The sequence below is a fragment of the Apium graveolens genome, chromosome 9, assembly GCF_009905375.1.
Source record: "Apium graveolens cultivar Ventura chromosome 9, ASM990537v1, whole genome shotgun sequence".
Lineage (NCBI taxonomy): Eukaryota > Viridiplantae > Streptophyta > Magnoliopsida > Apiales > Apiaceae > Apium > Apium graveolens.
The window spans coordinates 28,286,836-28,309,989 of record NC_133655.1 but is presented as its reverse complement, the minus strand read 5'-3'; the positions used below and the strand labels follow the sequence as shown (position 1 = coordinate 28,309,989).

Here is a 23,154-nt window from a genome sequence, read left to right as displayed (position 1 = left end):
CAAAACACACATCTTGTGTTTCCTCCGGAGATGCATCGTTTGGTTTTGGAGGAGTGTAAACGGGATGCATAGTAGAGACATTGGCATTAATATAGGTATTTATATTTTGATTGCCTTTGCCTTTGTTGTAGCTCGCTGACGGAAAATTATTCTTATTGTTGGAAGAATAATTTTGGGAGTAATTAGGCCTTCCGTTAAAGTTAAAAACTCTTTGTTGATTATTTGATTTTAGGAAGCCTTTTCCGTATCTTTGAGCTTTGCTTTGAAGCACACGACGGAGTTGTCTCGTGAGAAGAGCAATTTCACTCTCATTGAGATTTTGAAGTTCCTCGTTTAACTCCTCGTCGTTTTCATCTTCATCTATTAATATGGCCTTTAGTGCCATATTTTTCTTTTTTTCCTCCACTTTTGGAGCAACCTTTTCCGGAATATTTTCTTCTTCGTAAGCATAAAGATTTCCGAAAAGGTTATCAATCTTATACTCATTTAGATTGTGCATCTATTTTATAGTAGTAACTTTGACTTTCCAAGTTGGAGGTAGAGATTTAAGCACTCTTCTATTCTTTTCATTTTGAGTATAATTCTTTCCTAGCTGAGATAATTCATCGATTATACGAGTAAATCTTGTTTCCATATCGATGATATTTTCTCCTTATTGGAGTTTAAAGTTCTCATAATCTTGGATCAATGTTTCCATCCGAGAATCTTTTATATCAATGGTTCCTTCATATGTTACCACTAATTTGTTCCACATCTCTTGTGCCGACTTGCAATTATTTACTCTTTTATATTATTTTTATGCAAGTGCACTTGTGAGAATCATTTCCACCTTGGCGGATATATTCATTGTGGCTTCTTCCTCGAGATTGTATTCACTAACCTTCTTTTCGATGAGGATGTCATCGACAATTTTGGTAGGTATGCAAACACCGTTTTCGATAGCCATCCATACTTTGACTCCTTGAGATCTTGCATAAATGCGAAATCTAGTTTTCCATGTTACAAAGTTGGTGCCATCGAACAGAGGAGATCGTGAGCTTCACAATCCTTTACCACAACCAACGGGATTAATATACGCCATTTGGACCACTTTTTGTTATGCCTGTAAATCTGCAAATCACTTAACAAACACGTTAAAAAGCACCGCTCTGATACCAATTTTTAGGTCCCGTATGAGGGCTATGTTAAGCTAGAAGGGGGTTGAATAGCTTAATTACCAATTTAAAATTTATTATGGCGTTTTAAAATAATTTTAACCCTTTTTAAAACTTTACCGAGCGGCTATGCAGTTTATATGTGCAGAAAATAAAGTGCAAGGAAAGAAAATACCACACGGCGATTTTATCCTGGTTCGCGATGGCTCAACCTCTAATAGATTCACTCACCCCTGCTCCAGTCCCCGAGCTCCTCTCCCGGACTCAGGATTTTCCCTTAATATAAACTTGCTCCTTTAGTAGGCGTGTAGGATTTTATACATCACAGAAGCAGGGTATAACATTTTTTTGATATAAAATCCATATAATCGCATACAAATCGTGAATAAAATATATGGGATCGATTTCTAACCTTTAAAAGCGATCCAAGAATGATGAGTGGAGATCCCTCGCAGCTGCTCCTCAAGTGTGAAGCACTCCAGCAGTATCCACAAAGAGATCGAAGTAATGACGGAGGAAGGGGTTGAGAAAATTAGGGTTGCCTCTTTTTCTTTTCTTCTTTAGAATTAGGGTTTGTTTTTTTGGGTTGAGGCAAATAGGGTTTATAATAGTATATTTATAGGCAAAAATTTCAGCTGAAAATTTTCCCATAAAATATTATTATTATTATTAACCCTTTAATTGATTATTCTCATTAACCAATTAACTAATAATTAAAACACCTTTTAATCATTAATCCTTTTTCTAAACACTTTAGAAAATAATTCTCTCACTTGATTTAATTTCCAAAAGTTAAATTCTTAATTAATAATATTAAGAACTTTTTCTTAATTAATTTATAATTAATTAAATCTCATTTAATCAATTATTAAATTTGTTAATTAATTAATTATTTCATAAATAAATAATTACCAACCATTATTAATTAATTCCTCCACCATTAAATCATTCTCTTTTATGGTGTGACCCTGTAGGTTCAATATTAAGCCGGTAGTAGAAATAAATAATAATAAAACTATTTTATCATTATTTATATAAATTCTCTAATTCATTAAATATCATTAATTAATAAATTAATCATATTTATTCAACATCGTGAGGGATACTTATCAGCATATCGCGACAATCCGGATAATACGAATTCATAACTTAGAATACCAAGAACCTATTCAGTGAATAGTTACCGTACAATCAATTCCTTCTACCCTGCAATGTCACGATTAAATACAAGGCATAGAACTTGTGTCAAGCCTATCTTATTTAATCATATGCTTTCCCATTCACTATGCTTAGTTCTAATTAATGTGAATTAGAAACTCCCTTCTAATTTCATTCACTCTGGCCAGAGATTCCTGAACTAGCATAAATGGATCAGCATTGAACATTCTCTTCCTTCACTGGAAGGGGTAGATCCTTTATTGATCATACACTATCTTCGTGTACAAATTCCTACACCCAGTAGAGACCTTATTATTGTCCATGGAGACTAAGAACTAAACCAAAGTATAGTTCAGTATACACAAGATGACAATGATGACCTCAAGTCTAAGGATACTTGTACAACTATCACTATGTGAACATCTGTTGACACGTGAGTGAACTCCATCAGTTGTTCAGCTGTGTGAGTCATGTTCAGTGAACTTATTCTATAATAAGCACCTACATACTAGCTATATTGTCACCACATAAATATCTATGAGAACAGACATTCTTCATAATGAAGCAAGCATAATATGTACCGATCTTTGCGGATTACTAATTACCAGTTAGTAATCTTACGACCAGGAACTATTTAAGTTCAGAGTTATCATCTTTTAGGTCTCATTATTATGATCTCATCATAATCCATAAAAAAACTTTACTCTAAACTATGGTATATCTTATTTAAACACTTAAATAGATAAAGCCCGCAATAAAAATAAAACAAGTCTTTTATTAATATCAATGAAATCAAAACAGATTACATAAAAGTTATTCCTAAATCATCATACATGATTGGACTTAGTACACATCTCTTTCAATCTCCCACTTGTACTAAAGCCAATCACTCTGGTATCTAATACCCATTTTGTCTTTATGACGATCAAAGTGACTTTGAGAAAGTGGCTTTGTTAAAGGGTCTGCTATGTTGTTATGTGTGTCAACTCTCTTGACGTTGACATCTCCTCTTTCAACAATCTCCCTAATCAGATGAAAGCGCCGCAGGACATGCTTGGAATTCTTATGAGATCTTGGTTCCTTAGCTTGTGCTATTGTTGCGTTGTTATCAAAATAAACACAATAGGCTCCTCAATGCTAGGAATAACTCCCAACTCAGAAACAAATTTCCTCATCCAAATGGTTTCTTTTGCAGCCTCACTTGCAGCTATATATTCTGCTTCCGCTGTGGAGTCAGCCATTGTAGACTGTTTGGAACTCTTCCAACTAATCGCACCACCATTTAGAGTAAACACGTACCCTGACATTGATTTGCTATCATCACTTTCTGATTGAAAACTAGAGTCAGTATAACCCTCTATTTTCAACTCAGATTCACCACCAAAAACAAGAAAAATATCCTTAGTCCTTCGCAAGTACTTAAGGATGTTCTTCACTTCTTTCCAGTGGTCTTCACCTTGATCGGACTGATATCTGCTCGTCACACTAATTGAATAAGCAACATCAGGCCTAGTACATAATATCGCGTACATGATAGATCCTATTGCTGAAGCATAAGGAATCTTACTCATACACTCTCTTTCCTCAGGTGTCTTAGGAGACATCTTTTCGTAAAGGGACACTACATGGCTCATCGGTATGAGACCTCTTTTGGAGTTTTCCATGCTAAACCTTTTAAGCACTTTTTGGATGTATGTACCCTGGGTAAGACCTATCATTCTTCTAGATCTATCTCTATAGATCTTCATACCGAGAATGTAGGATGCTTCTCCCAAGTCCTTCATAGTGAAGTTCTTTGATAGCCACACTTTGACTGATTGCAGCATCGGTATATCATTTCCTATAAGAAGTATGTCATCCACATACAATACAAGAAATGCTACCGCGCTCCCACTAATCTTCTTGTAGACACATGGTTCATCTATGTTTTTGATAAAACCAAACTCTTTGATTGTCTCATCAAAACGGATGTTCCATCTACAAGAAGCTTGCTTTAAACCATATATGGTTCGCAGCAGCTTACACACTAGGTGTTCATTTCCCTTGAAAAGAAAACCCTCTGGTTGTGTCATATACACTTCATCTTCAAGTTTCCCATTGAGGAAGGCCGTTTTCACGTCCATTTGCCAGATCTCATAGTCGTAGTAAGCAGCAATCGCAAGCAAAATCCGAATTGATTTTAACAGGGCTACAGGCGAAAAAGTTTCATCAAAGTCAATCCCTTGCCTTTGTCTGAATCCTTTTGCCACGAGACTGGCCTTATAGGTCTCCATCTGGCCATCTGCTCCAATCTTTCTTTTGTATACCCATTTGCACTCAATAGGCTTCACACCCTCAGGTGCTTCAACCAAAGTCCATACTTGGTTGGTATACATAGATTCCATTTCGGATTTCATGGCACTATGCCATTTCTCTGAGTCAACACAACTCATAGCCTCATTATAGGTCATAGGGTCGTCATCATCAATGATTGACAACTCATTGTCATTCTCAATGACAAGGCCATAATACCTCTCAGGTTGGCGAGACACTCTCCCTGACCTACGAATGGGCTGTTCCACAGAAGGTTGTTCAGTCTGAATAGTTGTTTCCACTTGAACCGTAGTAGTTTGTACTTATTGAACTTCATCAAGTTCAATTTTGCTCCCACTGTTTCGTTCAAGGATAAACTGCTTTTCCAAGAAGGTAGCATGTCTGGAGACAAACACCCTATGATCGGTATAAAAGTAATACCCTAAAGTCTCTTTAGGATATCCCACAAAATTACATTTTACGGATCGAGATTCCAGCTTATCTGGGTCAACTTTCTTGACATAAGCTGGACATCCCCAAATCTTAACGTGTTTAAGACTCGGTTTCCTTTTTTTCCATATCTCATATGGAGTTTGAGGAACAGATTAGGAAGGCACCTTATTCAGTAAATATGCTGAGGTTTCCAATGCATAACCCCACAGGAATACTGGAAGATTCGCATAGCTCATCATGGACCGAACCATGTCTAACAAAGTTCGATTTCTCCTTTCAGATACCTCATTCAAATGTGGAGTATATGGAGGAGTCCACTGGGAGACTATACCATTTTCTTTGAGATAATCTAGAAACTCTCCATTCAAGTACTCACCACCTCGATCTGATCGAAGAGTTATAATACTATGTTTGGTTTGTTTCTCTACTTCATGCTTATATTCTTTGAACTTTTCAAAGGCTTCAGACTTGTGTTTCATCAAATACACATATCCGAATCTAGATCGATCATCTATGAAAGTAATGAAGTATGAAAATCCACCCATGGCTTGCGTAGACATTGGTCCACATACATCTGTGTGTACCAATCCTAGCAAATCTGCAGCCCTCTCTCCATGTCCACTAAATGGAGATTTGGTCATTTTACCCAATAGACAAGACTCGCATGTAAGATATGATTCATAATCAAAGGGGTCAAGTAACCCTTCCTTATGCAATGTCCGCAGTCTATTTTCACTAATATGACCAAGTCTGCAGTGCCACAAGAAAGTGAGATTTTCGTCATCCCTTTTTCTTTTATTAGTATGTTCAATTTATAGTAAATTATACTCTACGTCACATACATACAGACCATTATTTAAAATATCACTTTCATAAAGAACGTTATCTCTAAGAATTGAACATTTATTATTCTGAATAACAAACGAAAATCCATTCAAGTCTAACATGGGAATAGAAATAATATTCCTCACAATCGAGGGAACAAAATAATAATTATTTAAAACAATAGTCTTGCCTGTAGGCATATATAAATGAAATGATCCTACAGCTTCAGCAACAACTCTTGCTCCATTTCCCATCCGTAGAATCACCTCCTCTTCTTCAAGAGTCCTACTTCTCCTTAGTCCCTGCAACAAATTGCAAATATGAGAACCACAGGCGGTATCTAATACCCAAGTAGAAATTTGATTTAATGACATATTCAATTCAATTATGAACATACCTGAAACTGAAGTGGTAGTCTCACTACCCTTCTTCTTCTTCAATTCTGCAAGGTAAACCTTGCAGTTCCTCTTCCAGTGCCCCACCTTGTTACAGTGAAAGCAAACAGCTTTGCTCTTGGGGTCTTCAGCTTTTAGTGGAACCGGCTTTTTTTCACCTACTTTCTTCTTCTTAGAATGGTTCTTCTTCCTTTTCTTAGGATTGGAACCTTCACCAATTAGAAGAACAGAACTCTTCTTAGGGGGAAAATTTGATTTCGCAGTCTTCAACATGTTGTGAAGTTCAGGCAGGCTGACATCCAGCTTATTCATGTGAAAGTTCACAACAAACTGCGAGAACGAACCCGGAAGTGATTGCAAGACCAAGTCTTGGCTCAGCTCCCCATCCATGGAAAAACCAAGTTGTCCAAAACGTTCAATCAAATTGATCATCTTAAGTACATGGTCATTCACAGATGATCCCTCAGACATCCTACAACTGAACAGCTCCTTCGATATCTCATATCGAGCTGTCCTCCCTGCCACATCATACAACTCTTGTAGATGCATAAGGATAGTATGAGCATCCATATGCTCATGTTGCTTCTGTAGCTCAATGTTCATGGAAGCTAGCATGATGCATTGAGCAACATTTGCATCATCTATCCACTTACGATACACAACATGTTCATCATTATGTGCATCATTAGCAGGTTCAGTAGGATTAGGTGAGTCAAGCACATATTCCAGCTTCTCAACCCTGAGAACAATTCTCAAATTTCGAAACCAGTCAGCAAAATTAGGACCAGTCAACTTGTGAGCATCTAGTATACTCCGGAGTGATAGTGTAGAAGACATAACGTATATAGTAAATCTGTAAATGATGAACACATAACAACACTTAGCAAATATTCAATTTCATTTCAAAACACTATATGAATCGGGTCTTTATTCATAAGTGGCTCCCACTAGTTTATCTAATTTATATAACCCCCTTAAGTGAAAAATTAAGCATTCATAATGCTAGTGGGAATAGGGATCCTTCATTCCATCACACAACCTCGGCTGTAACACGAAACGTCATGTGATGTTCAATAGGCAGAAAACTCTTGTCAATTACATCTTATGTTATTCCCTAATAAAACTTAAGCCTCTTGAATAATTGAGTCATGGTTGTAGCACGACAGACTCAATATTCTAAGTCAAGTCTAACCCAACATTTCGTACAATTGAATCAGTCTCCAATGGCCCACGGCTGCAGCACGTAACGACCTTTAGATTCTAATTCAATGTACACATCTCTATGTAATAGACAAGTATTTCTTATTTCGAAATCAAAGCCCTCGCCTGTAGCACGAAACGACAATGATTTAAAAATAAGAACTACTTTCTACCATGTTGGAAGGCTTTGACCGACACAAGCTCGTTATGTCATTAGCCAATTACTACTTGATATTATTTAATTTTAGAGGGATTATATTATGTTACAATCATAATCATATTATAAAGAGATTCTTCCTTTTAAATTAAATATTTCAAATCAATAATCGATAATCAGATGATTCCCAGATCGGGGGGGCATTGTCAAGAGGCGCCACTTAATACCCCTTTCTTACAGATCAAAATCTGTTTTTGACAGAATCATCCTTTCTCTCAATATTGAAAATTCATATTTAATTACGTTTTTCATAAACACAAGAATCTCATGATTGTATTCATAATATTTATATTAAGGTCATTAAACAATTTCACTATACTAGATTGTCTAACATACGCCTTATGTTAATTAAGTTCTCCTACATCTATCATCGCATGATAAGTTAAGCATATATCACATATATAAGCATGAATAAACGTAAAGGTAGGCATGTTAAATCATGTAGCATATTACTCTAAGCAATATACATCTCTATGTATCACATGAAGCATTTAAAAGAAATTAAAACAATTAAAAAAGCTTTAAAACACTACTGTTAGCTATAAACAGTCTGAAACAATTTCAGAAAATATAATTTAATATACCATTAGAAGCGTCTCGAAAAAACGAATCCAACGGCACCAAGCACGCCCCAAACGGACCGATCACGCACCCTCAAGCGCCTCGAGAAGCAGTCTGACGCGCCACCACGCGCACACGCGCCGTCAGGCGCGTAAATGACACTCAGCCACTCGCCCCCACGCGCACACGCGCCTCACGTGCCCTGACAGCTGAGCTGATGTCAGCGTGACGTCATCTGATGACGTCAACATCAGCGCTGACCAGTTGACCGCGCATGTCTGACACGCGCTGCGCATGACACAGGAGTGCGTGACCCTCACGCGCGCTTGCCAGCCGCGCGGTCCTTCGCCTGTTTCTGTCTTCTGCCGTTTTTTTTATTTAATCAGCCGCCATGGAACGCCGTGCCAACCCATCAACATCAGTACACACCTTTAATTGATTTTCAGCAGGATACAATATATATATATACATAACAGATTACACATATATACATATTTAATTACGAATTTTAATTAAAACATCTTTAAAAATTCATAATAATTAATCCACACATCAGAAAATTATGAAAAAAATACCCAGACGATCTACGAAACTTGTAGAACCCATATCTACAGTCAAAACAATTTTGAGAAATATAATCAATCATAATTAATCCATGATATAACTTACAAAAATCATAATAAATTCATACAAGATCAGAAAATTCTGAAATTTTTATCACATATCTATATGCATACAACCTAAGCTCTGATACCATTGTAGGATTTTATACATCACAGAAGCATGGTATAACATTTTCTTGATATAAAATCCATATAATCGCATACAAATCGTGAATAAAACATATGGGATCGATTTCTAACCTTTAAAAGTGATCCACGAATGATGAGCGGAGATCCCTAGCAGCTGCTCCTCAAGTGTGAAGCACTCCACTGGTATCCACCAAGAGATCGAAGTAATGACGGAGGAAGGGGTTGAGAGAATTAGGGTTGCCTCCTTTTCTTTTCTTCTTTAGAATTAAGGTTTGTTTTTTTGGGTTGAGGCAAATAGGGTTTATAATAGTATATTTATAGGCAAAAAATTTAGCTGAAAATTTTCTCATAAAATATTATTATTATTAACCCTTTAATTGATTATTCTCATTAACCAATTAACTTATAATTAAAACACCTTTTAATCATTAATCATTTTTCTAAACACTTTAGAAAATAATTCTCTCACTTGATTTAATTTCCAAAAGTTAAATTCTTAATTAATAATATTAAGAACTTTTTCTTAATTAATTTATAATTTATTAAATCTCATTTAATCAATTATTAAATTTACTAATTAATTATTTCATAAATAAATAATTACCAGCCATTATTAATTAATTCCTCCACCATTAAATCATTCTCTTTTATGGTGTGACCCTGTAGGTTCAATATTAAGCCGGTAGTAGAAATAAATAATAATAAAACTATTTTATCATTATTTATATAAATTCTCTAATTCATTAAATATGATTAATTAATAAATTAATCATATTTATTCTACATCGTGAGTGATACTTCTCAGCACATCGCGACTATCCGGATAATACGAATTCACTACTTAGAATACCAAGAACCTATTCAGTGAATAGTTACCGTACAATCAATTCCTTCTACCCTGTAATGTCACGATTAAATACAAGGCATGTAACTTGTGTCAAGCCTATCTTATTTAATCATATGCTTTCTCATTCACTATGCTTAGTTCTAATTAATGTGAATTATAAACTCCCTTCTAATTTCATTCACTCTGGCCAGAGATTCCTGAACTAGCATAAGTGGATCAGCATTGAACATTCTCTTCCTTCACTGGAAGGGGTAGATCCTTTATTGATCATACACTATCTTCGTGTACAAATTCCTACACCCAATAGATCCCTTATCATTGTCCTTGGAGACTAAGAACTAAACCAAAATATAGTTCAGTGTACACAAGATGACTATGATGACCTCAAGTCTAAGGATACTTGTACAACTATCACTATGTGAACATCTGCTGACACGTAAGTGAACTCCATCAGTTGTTCAGCTGTGTGAGTCATGTTCAGTGAACTTATTCTATAATAAGCACCTACATACTAGCTATAGTGTCACCACACAAATATCTTTGAGAACAGACATTCTTCATAATGAAGCAAGCATAATATGTACCGATCTTTGCGGATTACTAATTACCAGTTAGTAATCCTACGACCAGGAACTATTTAAGTTCAAAGTTATCATCTTTTAGGTCTCATTATTATGATCTTATCATAATCCATAAAAAAGTTTTACTCTAAACTATGGTATATCTTATTTAAACACTTAAATAGATAAAGCCCGCAATAAAAACAAAACAAGTCTTTTATTAATATCAATGAAATCAAAACAGATTACATAAAAGTTATTCCTAAATCATCATACATGATTGGACTTAGGACACATCTCTTTCAAGACGTAGAAGCCTTTACACTCTTACAAATATTTATCTTGGTGCGTAACACAAGGGTCACCACCTTAAAATAAATGCAATTCCTACACAACTTATCTTAGACAATAACTCCCTGCTATCTCTTCAAAGTTGATGTAGATCCCTTGTGTGGACTTGGCTTCCTTAACTTTCACCGGTCTCGGATCTTAGTATCCGGTCTTGGGTCTTTCTTCTTCTTCACGGTGCAAATATGACTAACTCCCCGCTAGTGCGTATGAGACTTGGGTCTTAGAACGAAGATCACCTCACGTCACCTCACCTCAGTGCAAAACTAATAAGACAATCCACAAAACACAAAGTATAGAGAAAATATGTGTTGAACTAGTATGTTACGGTACTAGCCCAAAAGATAGTATAATATTTAAATAAGAATATTAATACTCTATATTTATACTTGACTTGAGATATAAAATGTTATATCAAGTATACTTTTGATTACTCCGTCTCTATGGATTATATGTTAATCTGAGTAATATAAGAAGTCCTTTATATGTATAATCAATATGTATTATGACTTCTTTGATCTTTAAGCTCAATACGTATACTTAACTCGGAATATATATCTATATGTCAAGTATACTTATGATTACTCCGTCTTTGTAAAATATATATTTATCGGAGTAATAAGAAATCTTTTATATATGTATAAGCACTATGGCTTGTGACTTCTTTTGTATTCTTCTTCTTTCAATTATGTATTTATGGATCGAAGAATACTTTGGTTACAATCTCGGAATTGTACCTATCCTTTTAAGCTCTTAGGATTATGGATTTAGTATACTTATGATTTGACGATTGTGTGGTCAAAGTATACTTTTAACTTCAAGCAACTTTATAGGTTCTATGATTCTTAGCCAAGGTCCAAATAATAGAAGTGCAAGTAATTGGCTTTGAATTTGTGCTTTTGAAGTTTAGGTGGATGATTACGAAGTTTACTATTGATCGACTTATAATCCCCCGGAACACTGAAGATGCTAGAAGGGGTTATAAGTGATACCTTTCGTAATGATACTATATACACGAAGTATACGTTGACCAAGATCGAGATAAATGAAATGCAAAGTAATTGGTCAACTCGTGTGATTAAATCCACCTTTGAAGCTTAGACGGATGATAACGAAGTTTATATATATCGAATAAAAACCCCCACGGAACACTAAGGTGCTAGAAGGGGATTATACGTTATCTTTCGTAATTGGACTATATACACGAACTATGCGTTGGCCAAGATCCAAATAATAGAAGTGTGAGTAATTGGCCAACTCGTGTGATTTAATCCGTCTCTTATATTTGACAAAATTACGAAGATCACTATTGATCGATTTATAATCTCTCGGAACACTAGAGATGTTAGCGAGATTATAAAACGATACCTTTCGTAATTATATGATATTCACGAAATATATTGGTCAAGGTTGAGATAAATAAAATGCAAGTAATTGGCCCACTCGCGATGTCAAATATGAAATCTCACTCGTGAGGAGTTATTTAGAGATTTATGAAATCTCACTCGTGAGGAGTTATTTAGAGGTTTAAGTACTTGTATATTATAGTTCTTCTTCGTTTAGAGCTTCGGTTTGAAGATCAAGTACTTATTCGAATTCCGAGTTCGAATCTTCGTTCTCTTTTCTTAGAGAACCTTCTTTATAGAAGATCTTGTATTAGAGATTGAGATGGAGTAGAGAAATTAAGTACAAAGCTCAAAATAAAGAAAACCAAAGAAGAAGCTAAAAACCCACCTCTTTTGGAAAACGGTCGGAAAAGTTCGCCGGAGGTTCGGCCGGATTTTGGCACTATGGACGAACTTGGGTAGCCCTTCGGGAGGCCGAAAAGTGGTGGTGGATGAGCTCACTTGGTGGGAACAAGCTTGGTTGGATGAAGCTAAGCTTGGATATCAAAAACCTTAAGTATATGTGTATATATTTAAGAGAGAGAAGGTTTTTGATAAGAAGTGTGTTTATAGAATTTGAAAGAGATGAATAGAGGCACTTCTTGAAAAATTCCCAGCAAGTATTTGGCTCTTTACCTTGGTTAAAATGGGTTGGGGTGGGGGTTTATTTATAGAGTAAGTTGGGTGAAATGAATGGTTGAGATTTGAGAATGAATGGATGGTGGATGGAGTGTATCACATGGATTGATGACATGACAAGTAGGTTGTGTTTCTTTGAAAGTGGGAAGGAAGCACAAGCTAGTATTCATTCAAATCTCAGCTGATATATATATATATATATATATATATATATTAAATATATATTTTCCTTTTCTTTTAATTATTCTTTAATTACTTTAATTAAGGATTAAGCACCATTAATTATGACCACCCCAAAAACTCTTTAAAAAATATCATAAAAATATGATAATTTCCTAAATATTATAAAATGATGTCCTGCAAAGTTTGGTCAATAATGGTCAATGGTAGCTAGGTCAAACGTGTTCAACTGTGGGACCAATTGCCTCGAAATTCGTTCCCGGACAAAAATTCTCGAAACGCTACGAAATTTTTACCAAGCATATAAAATACCATTTAAGTGATCCATGCCAAATTTCAAGTCATTCTAGTATGTGAAAGTATTTATTTAGATTTAAAGCGTTATTGTCAGCCTTTACTTCCGAATAAAAATACTATTGGTCTTGGAATGAAAGAGATGGATATTTTGAACAAAGTTTTAACTTGTATAGATACTTAAAATATATTTCCTAATATATAAAATATATTTGAGTGGTGGGAAATATTTTTGAGTATTTTTGAATAATTTTCTCCGAAAAATGCTGATTTTACGAAACGGGATAAAATTACTTTACGAACACACATAATGGGTGTAAAAATGGATATTAATACTTCAACCATAAATATTAATAAATTTTGAATAAAAACTCTTTTGAAGGATGTAAAATATTTTTAGGAGCAAATAGTAAAACATTTTTTATTTAGCACGAGATCTCTAAAGAATATTTCTCATATATTCCTTATTCGAGTTTGTTACTTTATTGATGTTGCAACTGTGATCTAAAAAATATCATATCTTGATATTTCTTATTTGATCAAATTGCCTTAGAGATATATTCCATAAAATATAATTTTGATGTTTTTAAAATAATGGAATATCTCTTTTATAAATAGTCTTGAAAATAATTTAGCTGGCTTGACTATTTGACTTTGATCTGGATCAATTAAAATCATGTCCTAATGGAGAGGATCTAAGTGTACTTAAATTTTATGTTTAATCGTACAAATACCAGAATAAATAATAAATCGAATATATCCTTTCAAACTGGAATCATTATATCCTAACATCTGTATGGTTGGATGGTCGAGAAAATTATTTAAGCTTTTTAAACAAACTCTAAATAAAATAAATACTCAGCCCGTAAGGGTTGACTCGGTTGGTTAAATAGGGGATAACTATCATCTTGGTCACAGGTTCAAATTCCACGGGAGGAGAATTCATGATTATGCCTCATGAGTCAGAAATTATCGCTTAAATGCAGTTTACCTTAGTTCTCGTGATTTACAGACTATTGCGTGAGCCTGTAGGGTTTAATAGTGCGCACCCGAATATTAGCGGATGCAGGTTACCTACGATAAAAAAATAAGTAGCTACCCATATATTCACATCAATCTCAATAATTAAAATAGGCCTAAATGACACATTAATCATGTCACATCCTCTTGAAACTATTATTTTACCAAATTTTGGATAACTAGCACTTCTATTTTAACTCACTTTTACAAGGATTATGAAAAAATGACAAAATTACCACTTTTTAAATTATATGAAAAGAATACTAATTTTAAATTTTTTGTCCAAAAATACCATCCTATTACGTATTTTGAAGATGAGTTTTAGTAATATGCATTTTACAAATGGATAACCTGTGTTAAAAAAAAGTTTTCATTTTTTTTAAAAATAATTACTTAATACTTTGGTTAAGGTGAGACTTATTAATTTACCAAATATGTATCAGGCTGATATTTTTTACTAACAAAATTAAAAAATGATATTCGTATTATATTTTATAAAAAAAATTAAAAATAATTTTCTTATCACATTTTTTTTAAGAAAATGGTATTTTTGGTCACGACGGAATCCGTATTCCGTTAAAAGCTCATAATTCACTTAAAAAGGGAAAAAAGGAAAAGAAGCTCATATTTGCAAAACCCCCGAACCAAACCAATTCCAGTTCTGAGCTCAAAAACCCTAATTTGAAAATGGGGAAGAAAGGAAAAGCAGTGAAAAAAAACCGAAGGCCAAATTTACACAGCTCAACAAAAAATGTACTATCATCTCCAGACCAACTCACCACACTACCGGACAATACAATCGTCGAAATACTCTCTCGAACTCAGGTCAAATCTCTAGTACGATTCAGGTGCGTTTGCAAATCATGGCTATCTCTAATATATCATCCTAAATTTATAGATATGCATCTTAAGCGTAGTACATTACGAACCAATTGCTTGCTACTTCACGGAATGTCACCTGATTATGATACTACAGCTATGTGTATGTTTCGTATTGATAAGCCATTGGTATCTTTGTATGAGTTGGAAATGGGTCACACCCCGAAATCGGATTATCCGAAGAATTTCAATTTTCGTGATTTTTTCGGTGAGATGGAGTTTTGTGGTTCTGTTAATGGCATTATTTGCTTATCGCATAGTCAGGATCCGAAGAGTGAGCGTTATGTTGAATGGGGGCATTTTGCGGTGTTGTGGAATCCGGCTATTAATCGGTCAAAGTTAGTTAGGCTCCCACCTAAGAAAACTGTGTTTGATATGTGGGAACTTGTTTCTGTGGGTTTGGGTTATGATGCTGTTGGTGATGATTATAAGATCATTAGGCTTGTTCCGGTTGCTATTCAAGATGTGGTTGGGCATATTGAGTCTAGGATTGAGATTTATTCGTCAAATAAGGATTGTTGGAAAGCTGTTGGAAATGGGAAAAAAATTAACTTCTATCCTGTGATGCCGAGCTGCAGTTTTATAGTCAAGGGGGTTCCTTATTGGGATAATGGGGAATGTTTTCTTGGTGCATTTGATCCTCGTATGGGTACACATACGAATATTCTTTATCCAAGGTGCGTGAAAAATGAAATGACCATGGTGTATCCTATGAATATGATGGAAAAGGTTTCTGCTCTTGTCTACTCTCCTGGCACAAGTCCAAATCAAATGGTTGATTTCTATGTGTTGGATAGTTGTGGTTCGTGGATAAAGACAATTACCACTGGGCCGATTGCTGGTGAAGCATTTAGGATGCCTCAATGCCTTACTACTGGTGAGATTGTGATTGAGACGTGGGAAGGGGGAAATTTAGATCTTAGGAGTACTTCCTTCTATGATCCCAAAACCAGTCAGCTCTCTAGTAACTTTGTTGCTTTTCAATCACTTTGGTACCAATCATATTGTCACGTAGAGAGCCTTGTTTCTGTCAAGGGAATGGAGCCTTTTGGTAACGAGGGGAAAAGCAAGAATAAACATGGGATGAAGAACAGGTATATGTAGTTGCAAGCTTTAATTTGTCATTGTAACACTGATTCAATAATGTGTTCTTAAATTTGTTTTTGTTCATCATTCTTGTAGCTTGATGTAGAATAAGTCCTATTACATTGATATAATTCCCGTTACTAATTTTTTTATTATCTTTCCACAAAGACACAGCTCTAGTTTATTGTTAATTTGCTGTCAATAGTATTAGGTGTCAAGACAATCTATAACGATTACTCTAACAGAAGCCTACATAAGAAACTATTTAATTTAATACTAAAATGTTGATATGCATGTAGGATTCCAGGCTATGAAGACTATGATTTAAAAGTAGTGTTGCACTAGCTTTAACTTTACTGATTTGCTCTTCCAACTTGGAAATTGGAAAGACATGTTCCTTTTAAAATACTATGACATACAACTACATGTTTTTTCCTCTTCGTATACTCAGCTGAATCTGTGCAGGTATAGATCTTCAATGATAAATTTCAAAGTTCTCTGTAAGATTCTTTTTTAAGATGCTGATTTCTTAACATAAAAGTTTTTATTCATATATTTCCCTACCCTACAAGATGGATGTTATTAAGATCAGGGAATATATAAGTTCATTGTCTGTGATATATTATAATAATTTGAATCATGTTTTTGTTGAATCCATGCCTACTCTAGATATCACGATCTGGGGAAAAAGCATTTGTATGTGTAAATGTTTTTCGTTTTTGCGATAGAGCAATCTGGTAAATGTCTAAAACTGATGCCATTGCTGTGAGGAGGTGATTGAAGGTATTTTGTACATTATTCTGGCATTTACAAAGTTGACTACCATGTATAAATATATAAGAAAAATTGTATGTCTTTCACTAGAGGTTGTCAAGAATGTTAGATTCAGAAGTATATCCACAATATGAATCTTTAGCAGTCCATTTGCTTGGCTAGATATCGTGTGATTATTGAGCCTCTACTATATATATACACATTTCAACGAGTGGATATATTACAGAGAGAAGAAAATTTGTTAATAACCCTGGGAGACATCCGTGACATATTGTAGCAAAAGCTAATTAGTGGAGGTTTACATGTATGCCATAGGCTAATCACTTAAAATTCTATCAGTAGTCAGTACCAGGGGCGGATCCAGAAATATATTTTCAGGGGGACACCGAGCAAATTTTGGAAAGACACTATGATGATTTGGAATTTTATGGGGGCACTATCATATATTTATAAAAACTTTAATGATGAAAAAACGTAAAATTTGATTTTACTAGATCCGCCCCTGTTCAGTACTCAACAAAAACCAACCAACTTAAACGCTAACAACCTCAACAGAAACACAATTTGTTTAATTGCCTTTAATCATTAATCATCTTTAAACTTCAATCATTCATTCATTTGTTTAAATTTAACTTCTTCAACCAACTTGATGGCTGTTTGAGAAAAACACGCCATTGGTTGTAAATATTGCTTTAAAGTGCTTTGTGCTAACAGAGTCTTTTCAAATTATAGTCATTGCACAATATTTCCATAAGTCAATTATTTTCCATTTTGCTACATTTGGGTGACGGTTTCATGTTTTTACCTTGTATAGAATGTATAAATTTTCATGGCTGAATATTTTCCTGTTTCTCTGCTAGTTTTGATGATCTCTGCTAATGTTAATTGCATTTTTAATACAATTTGTACCTTCTTTTATGGCACAAGTGCTTATTTAGTGTTTTTCCCTTCCAGGGATAAGTATTTATCTGAAGGTTTCAAGTCGGTCCTGCGTTTTTATGAAGTCTGATAATAGATGAGTTTGGTTGAAGTGAAGGCATTCAGCAACTCGTGGAAGGAATTGGAATATTGGATGTTAGGTTGCTTTCTATTTTTAGTTCATCTACTACGGTGTTCTGCAAAACCAAACTTAAACATTTGTTGTTTTTAATCTCAATGCATTAAACTTTTTAATCTTGTGTAATTTTCTAATCTATATTGCCAACTACCCCCTCCTGCATAATTTTAAGATCCTCAAGTTTAGATCCCAGTTTGTATCACTCTTGTTATTGGAATCATAGTCATCAAAAGGACCCAGTGCAGCAGGGAACTGCATCCTTGACCTCATCAACAATTTTAACAGGGTTTAGCAACTTCAAAAAACAAAAATATGTTTCACTATAACAGTCCAAGGTAATGCCCTAGCACCAACCCTTCTTGTTAAGTTTGTGCTCATAAAAATATCCGGTGACCGGGCATTCCCTTGCTCCAGAGCCTGAGCAATTGGAATAGAACCTTCACCCTGCAAATAATAGAACCTTCGCCCTGCAATTCGTTCTCTAACAAGCTTACTTTAGTTGTCGGGTACCCTGCATCTACTAACCTTGACAAAGAGGAGGCGACAGTAGCAGCATATTATTTTCAGCCTTCTGGACAACTTCAAGTGGAGTGGCAGATATGAATAGCACGAAAACAGAGAGTTTAAGTAGCAATAGAAAGGAACGCTGTGAACGCGGTGGATGAACCCTCATAGATATCAGGTGCCTACATACACAGATTCAAAAGACTCGTCAAGTCCCAAACGTAATCACAATTCGCCCATCCTTTTAGGCACCGGGAATATCAATTCCCCTCGTTGTCAAATCCACACTAAGTTAAGAGTTACAGGCTCCCTCGTCCTCTAGATTGAGCCAACACAAATGAAATATCCAAGTAGATTGCCAAATCCAGGTAGTGCTCTCAAGCGCTTTGCCTAAAGCAATGACATCAGAAATAATCAAATTCTTCTCTTTGCTAATTTTGAAAGATAAAATTCTTGACACCGGATAGATGTTGAAATTTTCAATGAATTGCTAATAAATATTTAACCGATTCGATAAATTATTAATAAATTATCTAATTTTTTAAAAACTGACACATAAATTATAAGAAATCGGTATGTCAAACTGATCAATTCCGATTTTTTCAACATGATTAGTTCGGATTTAGGAAATAGGTAACAGATCCAACGGCAATTCTGATTAGACCCGGCAATATTGATATACGACACGCGAACACGGTACGAAACGATACGAATAATAATTAGTGTTTGGGTTTGAAAATTTGGTACACGAACACGAAAGTATACAAACACGGAAAAATACGAACATAATTAGTGTTGGGTTTGAGTTTCCAATATAGGTACACGACATGGAACGAAAGTACACGGAATAAATAAATAATTAAATCTTTAAAAATATATAATATACATATATATACTAAATCTATTCCAAATAATATATATATAATTGTAAATACTAAAATATATTTTATTGTTTCTTGATTACGTGAGTGAGTGAGCACTTTACCATTTAATTATATATTGCATTTTTTAACAATTAGAATTTTTCATATATAATCTCAGTGGCGGAGCCAGGAATAAAATTTAGTGAGGGCCGAGCTATTAAAAAATTGAAAAAAAATTGAGACAAATGTGATTAAAGAAGTTAAAAAATATGGTCATGGGAATCGTTCGGCGGCCTCCCTAGCCAATGTCCTATATCATCACCACTACACCAAAGCCATTTTTTTGACCTTAACGGCACAAATATTACTTAGTCTAAAATTTCGGGTTGCAGCTCCGCCCCAGTATAATCTGTATACTTTAGTATATTAAAACGGGTAAAAACGAATACATGAATATAAATTCGGGTCAGATTTGGGTTTAAGATTTGGTACATAGAGACACGAAAATACACAAAAGGTTTATGAATGACACGGAATGTTGCCGGATCCAGTTCTGATAAAGAAAGCCACGCAGGAAGGAATGACATTATTTTCCGCGTGAGTGAGTTTTGTGGTAACAAACAAATATTAGCCCCTTGAGTAACACAGTGAGTGTAACTCCCAAACTTCTCATTTCTGAGCTCAACAAACCCTTTCAAAATGGCGAAGAAAGGAAAGGGAGGTAACATATATCGAAGGCCAACTCGACCTTCACACACCTCATCGTCATCTTCAGATCTATCATCGCAACAACACCTCACCGGAAAATCTCTGCCGGAAGATCTAATCGTCGAGATTCTCTGTCGAACTCTGGCCAAATCTCTCGTACGCTTCAGGTGTGTTTGCAAGTCCTGGCTCTCTCTAACTCATCATCCTAAATTCATTGATATGCATCTTAAACGTAATTTGTCGCAAAACAAGCGATTAGTACTTCATGGATTTGCACCTAACTTAACTGCTAGGGTTATGTGTTTGTTTCATGTTGATGAGCCGTTAGTGCCTTTGTATGAATTGAAAAGGAATTATGTTCGGAGATCGGATTATCCTGATAATTTTAGCTTTGCTGAATTTTTCGATGAGATGGAGTTTTGTGGTTCGGTGAATGGGATAATTTGTCTGTCGCATAGTCAGAATGAGGAGGGTGGGCGTCATGTTTCCTGGGGAAGTTTTGCGGTGTTGTGGAACCCGGCTATTAATCGTACTAAATTAGTTAGCCTCCCGCCTAGGAAATCGTTGTTTGATATATGGCAAATGGTGTCGGTTGGTTTGGGTTATGATGCTGCTAATGATGATTATAAAATCATTAGGCTTGTTTCGGTTGCTATTCCAGATGTGGTTGGACATATTGAGTCTAGGGTTGAGATCTATTCATCAAATAAGGATTGTTGGAAACCTGTTTGTAATGGGGCAAAAATCAACTTCTATCCTAGGTTGCCGAACTGCAGTTTTATAGTAAAGGGGGTTCCGTATTGGCATAATGATAAATTGGGTCTTGGTGCATTTGATCCTCGTACAGGGATGTATAAGAATATTCCTTATCCAAGGTTTGTCAAGAATGAAAGGACTGAGGTGCATCCTGTGAATATGATGGATAAGGTTTCTGCCCTTGTTTACTCTCCTGGTGAAATTCCAAATCAAATGGTCGATTTGTATGTGTTGGATAGCTCTGGTTTGTGGATAAAGGGTATTACCACTGGGCCAATTGCTGGTGAAGCACTGCGGATGCCTCAGTGCCTTACTACTGGTGAGATTGTAGTTGAGATGTGGAAAGGTGAAACTTCAGATTACAGGAGTACTTTCTTCTATGACCCCAAAACTAGTCATTGCTCTAGTAAGTTTGTTGCTTTTCAGTCACTTTGGTATCAATCTTATTGTCATGTTGAGAGCCTTGTTTCTGTCAAGGGAATGGAGCCTTTTGGTAACGAGAGTAAAAACAAGAAGAAACCTTGGACGAAGAACAGGTATATGTATTTGTGAGCTTTATTTGTTACACCTGTTTAATAATATGTTTTATAAAATTTATATTTGTCAATCATTTTAGTAATTTGTTGATGCAGGTCATAGATATATAACTCCTATTAGTAGATTGCATGAACATAAAATTTATATCAATTATAGTTATTTTACATAAACATAACTCCTAATTGAAAGATAATTTGTTGACAATAGTCTTTAGGTGTCAAGACAACCTAAATCAACTACTCTATCAGTAACCTCCATAAGAAACTGGTTGATAGTAGAATGTGGATATGCATCTAGGATTCTACGCTATGAAGCCTGTGACGTTAGAGTATTGTTTCACTAGCTTTAAGTAATTAAGTTTACTGATTTGCTGATTTGCTCATTCAACATGGAAAGCAGAAAGGACATGCTCCATTTAAAATACAATAATGATATAGCTAGCTATTTTTTCCCTATTCGTAATAGTCAGCTGAATCTCTGCTACTCCTACTTTGACCAATGCATCGGTGGTATGGCTGTAAGTGTTTGTGACAAGTAAGCATAACAGCCCGTGACAGTTTCTTGTTATGCTTCTTTCAAAGCACACAGAGAGTTGTATATATAATTTCCAGTTTTGTGTCACGTGTGGTCTCTGCTACGATTGATTGCGATGTGTAGTACAATTTGCACCTTCTTTGGATGGTAGAAATGTTTATTTAGTTTTTTTCCCTTCCAGGGATAAGTATCTATCTGAAGGTTTCAAGCTGGTCCTGCGCTTTTATGAAGTCTGATAATGCGCTTTTATGAAGTCTGAAAATGGATGAAATGATGAATGTATCTGAAGTGAAGGTATTCGGTAGCTCGTGGAAGGGATTGGACTGGAATGTTTTCTTTGTTTAGTTTATCCAGTATTATGCGAAACTTGAGTGAAACAATTGTTGTTCTGAATCTCAATGTAGAATGGAAACTCTAAACCCTGTTGTGTACTAGTACTTCTGTTTGCTGGAAGTGTTTTCGAATTTCTTAAATGCGGAGTCATCCTAATCTAACCTCTAAGTTTGGATGATTATGATGAACCTAGAAATGCAGATTTTAATTTGTTCCGTCTTCAATGATAGTATACCATGCAAGTTTGATTTGTATAAATTACTTCAGTGATTATTATGCCATTTATATCTCATGTATGGTCATTGTTAAGATTTTTGGTCCTGGCAAGTGGATTGGCTGTTGGTCTTTCGGCCAAGGATCTTCTTAAATCAAGGCCTTTTTTGATCTTTGATTGCTTTGGCTAGATACTTATTATGTTATTGTGCCTGAAATCTGGATACAGTATGTTAACAATCTTTGCAGACAACATTAAGAAATAATTAGTTATATCTTCGAACTTTTAATTAGCAATGTCAATTCCAGCCATCCAGAACATAAAAAGTGAAATGATTGATATTTAAAGCATCTCCAATCCATGCTAAAGCCTCGGCAATATCCGCGTTCTTCCTCCCCTTCTCTCTTTGAATCCCACCACCTAATATCCTGCAGCAGTGGGTAATACTTCCCTAATTCTGAAATAGCAAGCTCACTTCCATCAACTGTCAAGTTATTATATAAGTGTAATTTACCAGCATATGTAGTACATTTGCATGAAGGAGGTAAGAGGTTGGCTCTCCTTATTTTATAATACAAGGGGATACTTTATAATAAAAGAATTTGACCATATAATTACAATATACATAG

The 23,154-nt window shown here is 35.1% G+C and overlaps 2 protein-coding genes across 2 annotated transcripts; both read left to right on the top strand.

Annotated features, from left to right (window-relative positions):
* Nucleotides 1–14,886: 14,886 nt before the first annotated feature.
* Nucleotides 14,887–18,192, top strand: LOC141687316 (putative F-box protein At3g21120). The gene is made up of 2 exons (XM_074492551.1): nt 14,887–16,253; nt 17,974–18,192. The coding sequence occupies exons 1-2, from the start codon at nt 14,968–14,970 to the stop codon at nt 18,026–18,028; spliced, it is 1,341 nt and encodes a 446-aa protein (XP_074348652.1). The 5' UTR covers nt 14,887–14,967; the 3' UTR covers nt 18,029–18,192.
* Nucleotides 18,193–19,951: 1,759 nt separating this feature from the next.
* Nucleotides 19,952–22,592, top strand: LOC141683808 (F-box/kelch-repeat protein At3g06240-like). Its single transcript, XM_074488572.1, has 2 exons — nt 19,952–21,443; nt 22,160–22,592. Exons 1-2 carry the CDS (start codon nt 20,143–20,145, stop codon nt 22,212–22,214), a joined length of 1,356 nt encoding a protein of 451 aa, XP_074344673.1. The 5' UTR covers nt 19,952–20,142; the 3' UTR covers nt 22,215–22,592.
* Nucleotides 22,593–23,154: the final 562 nt, after the last annotated feature.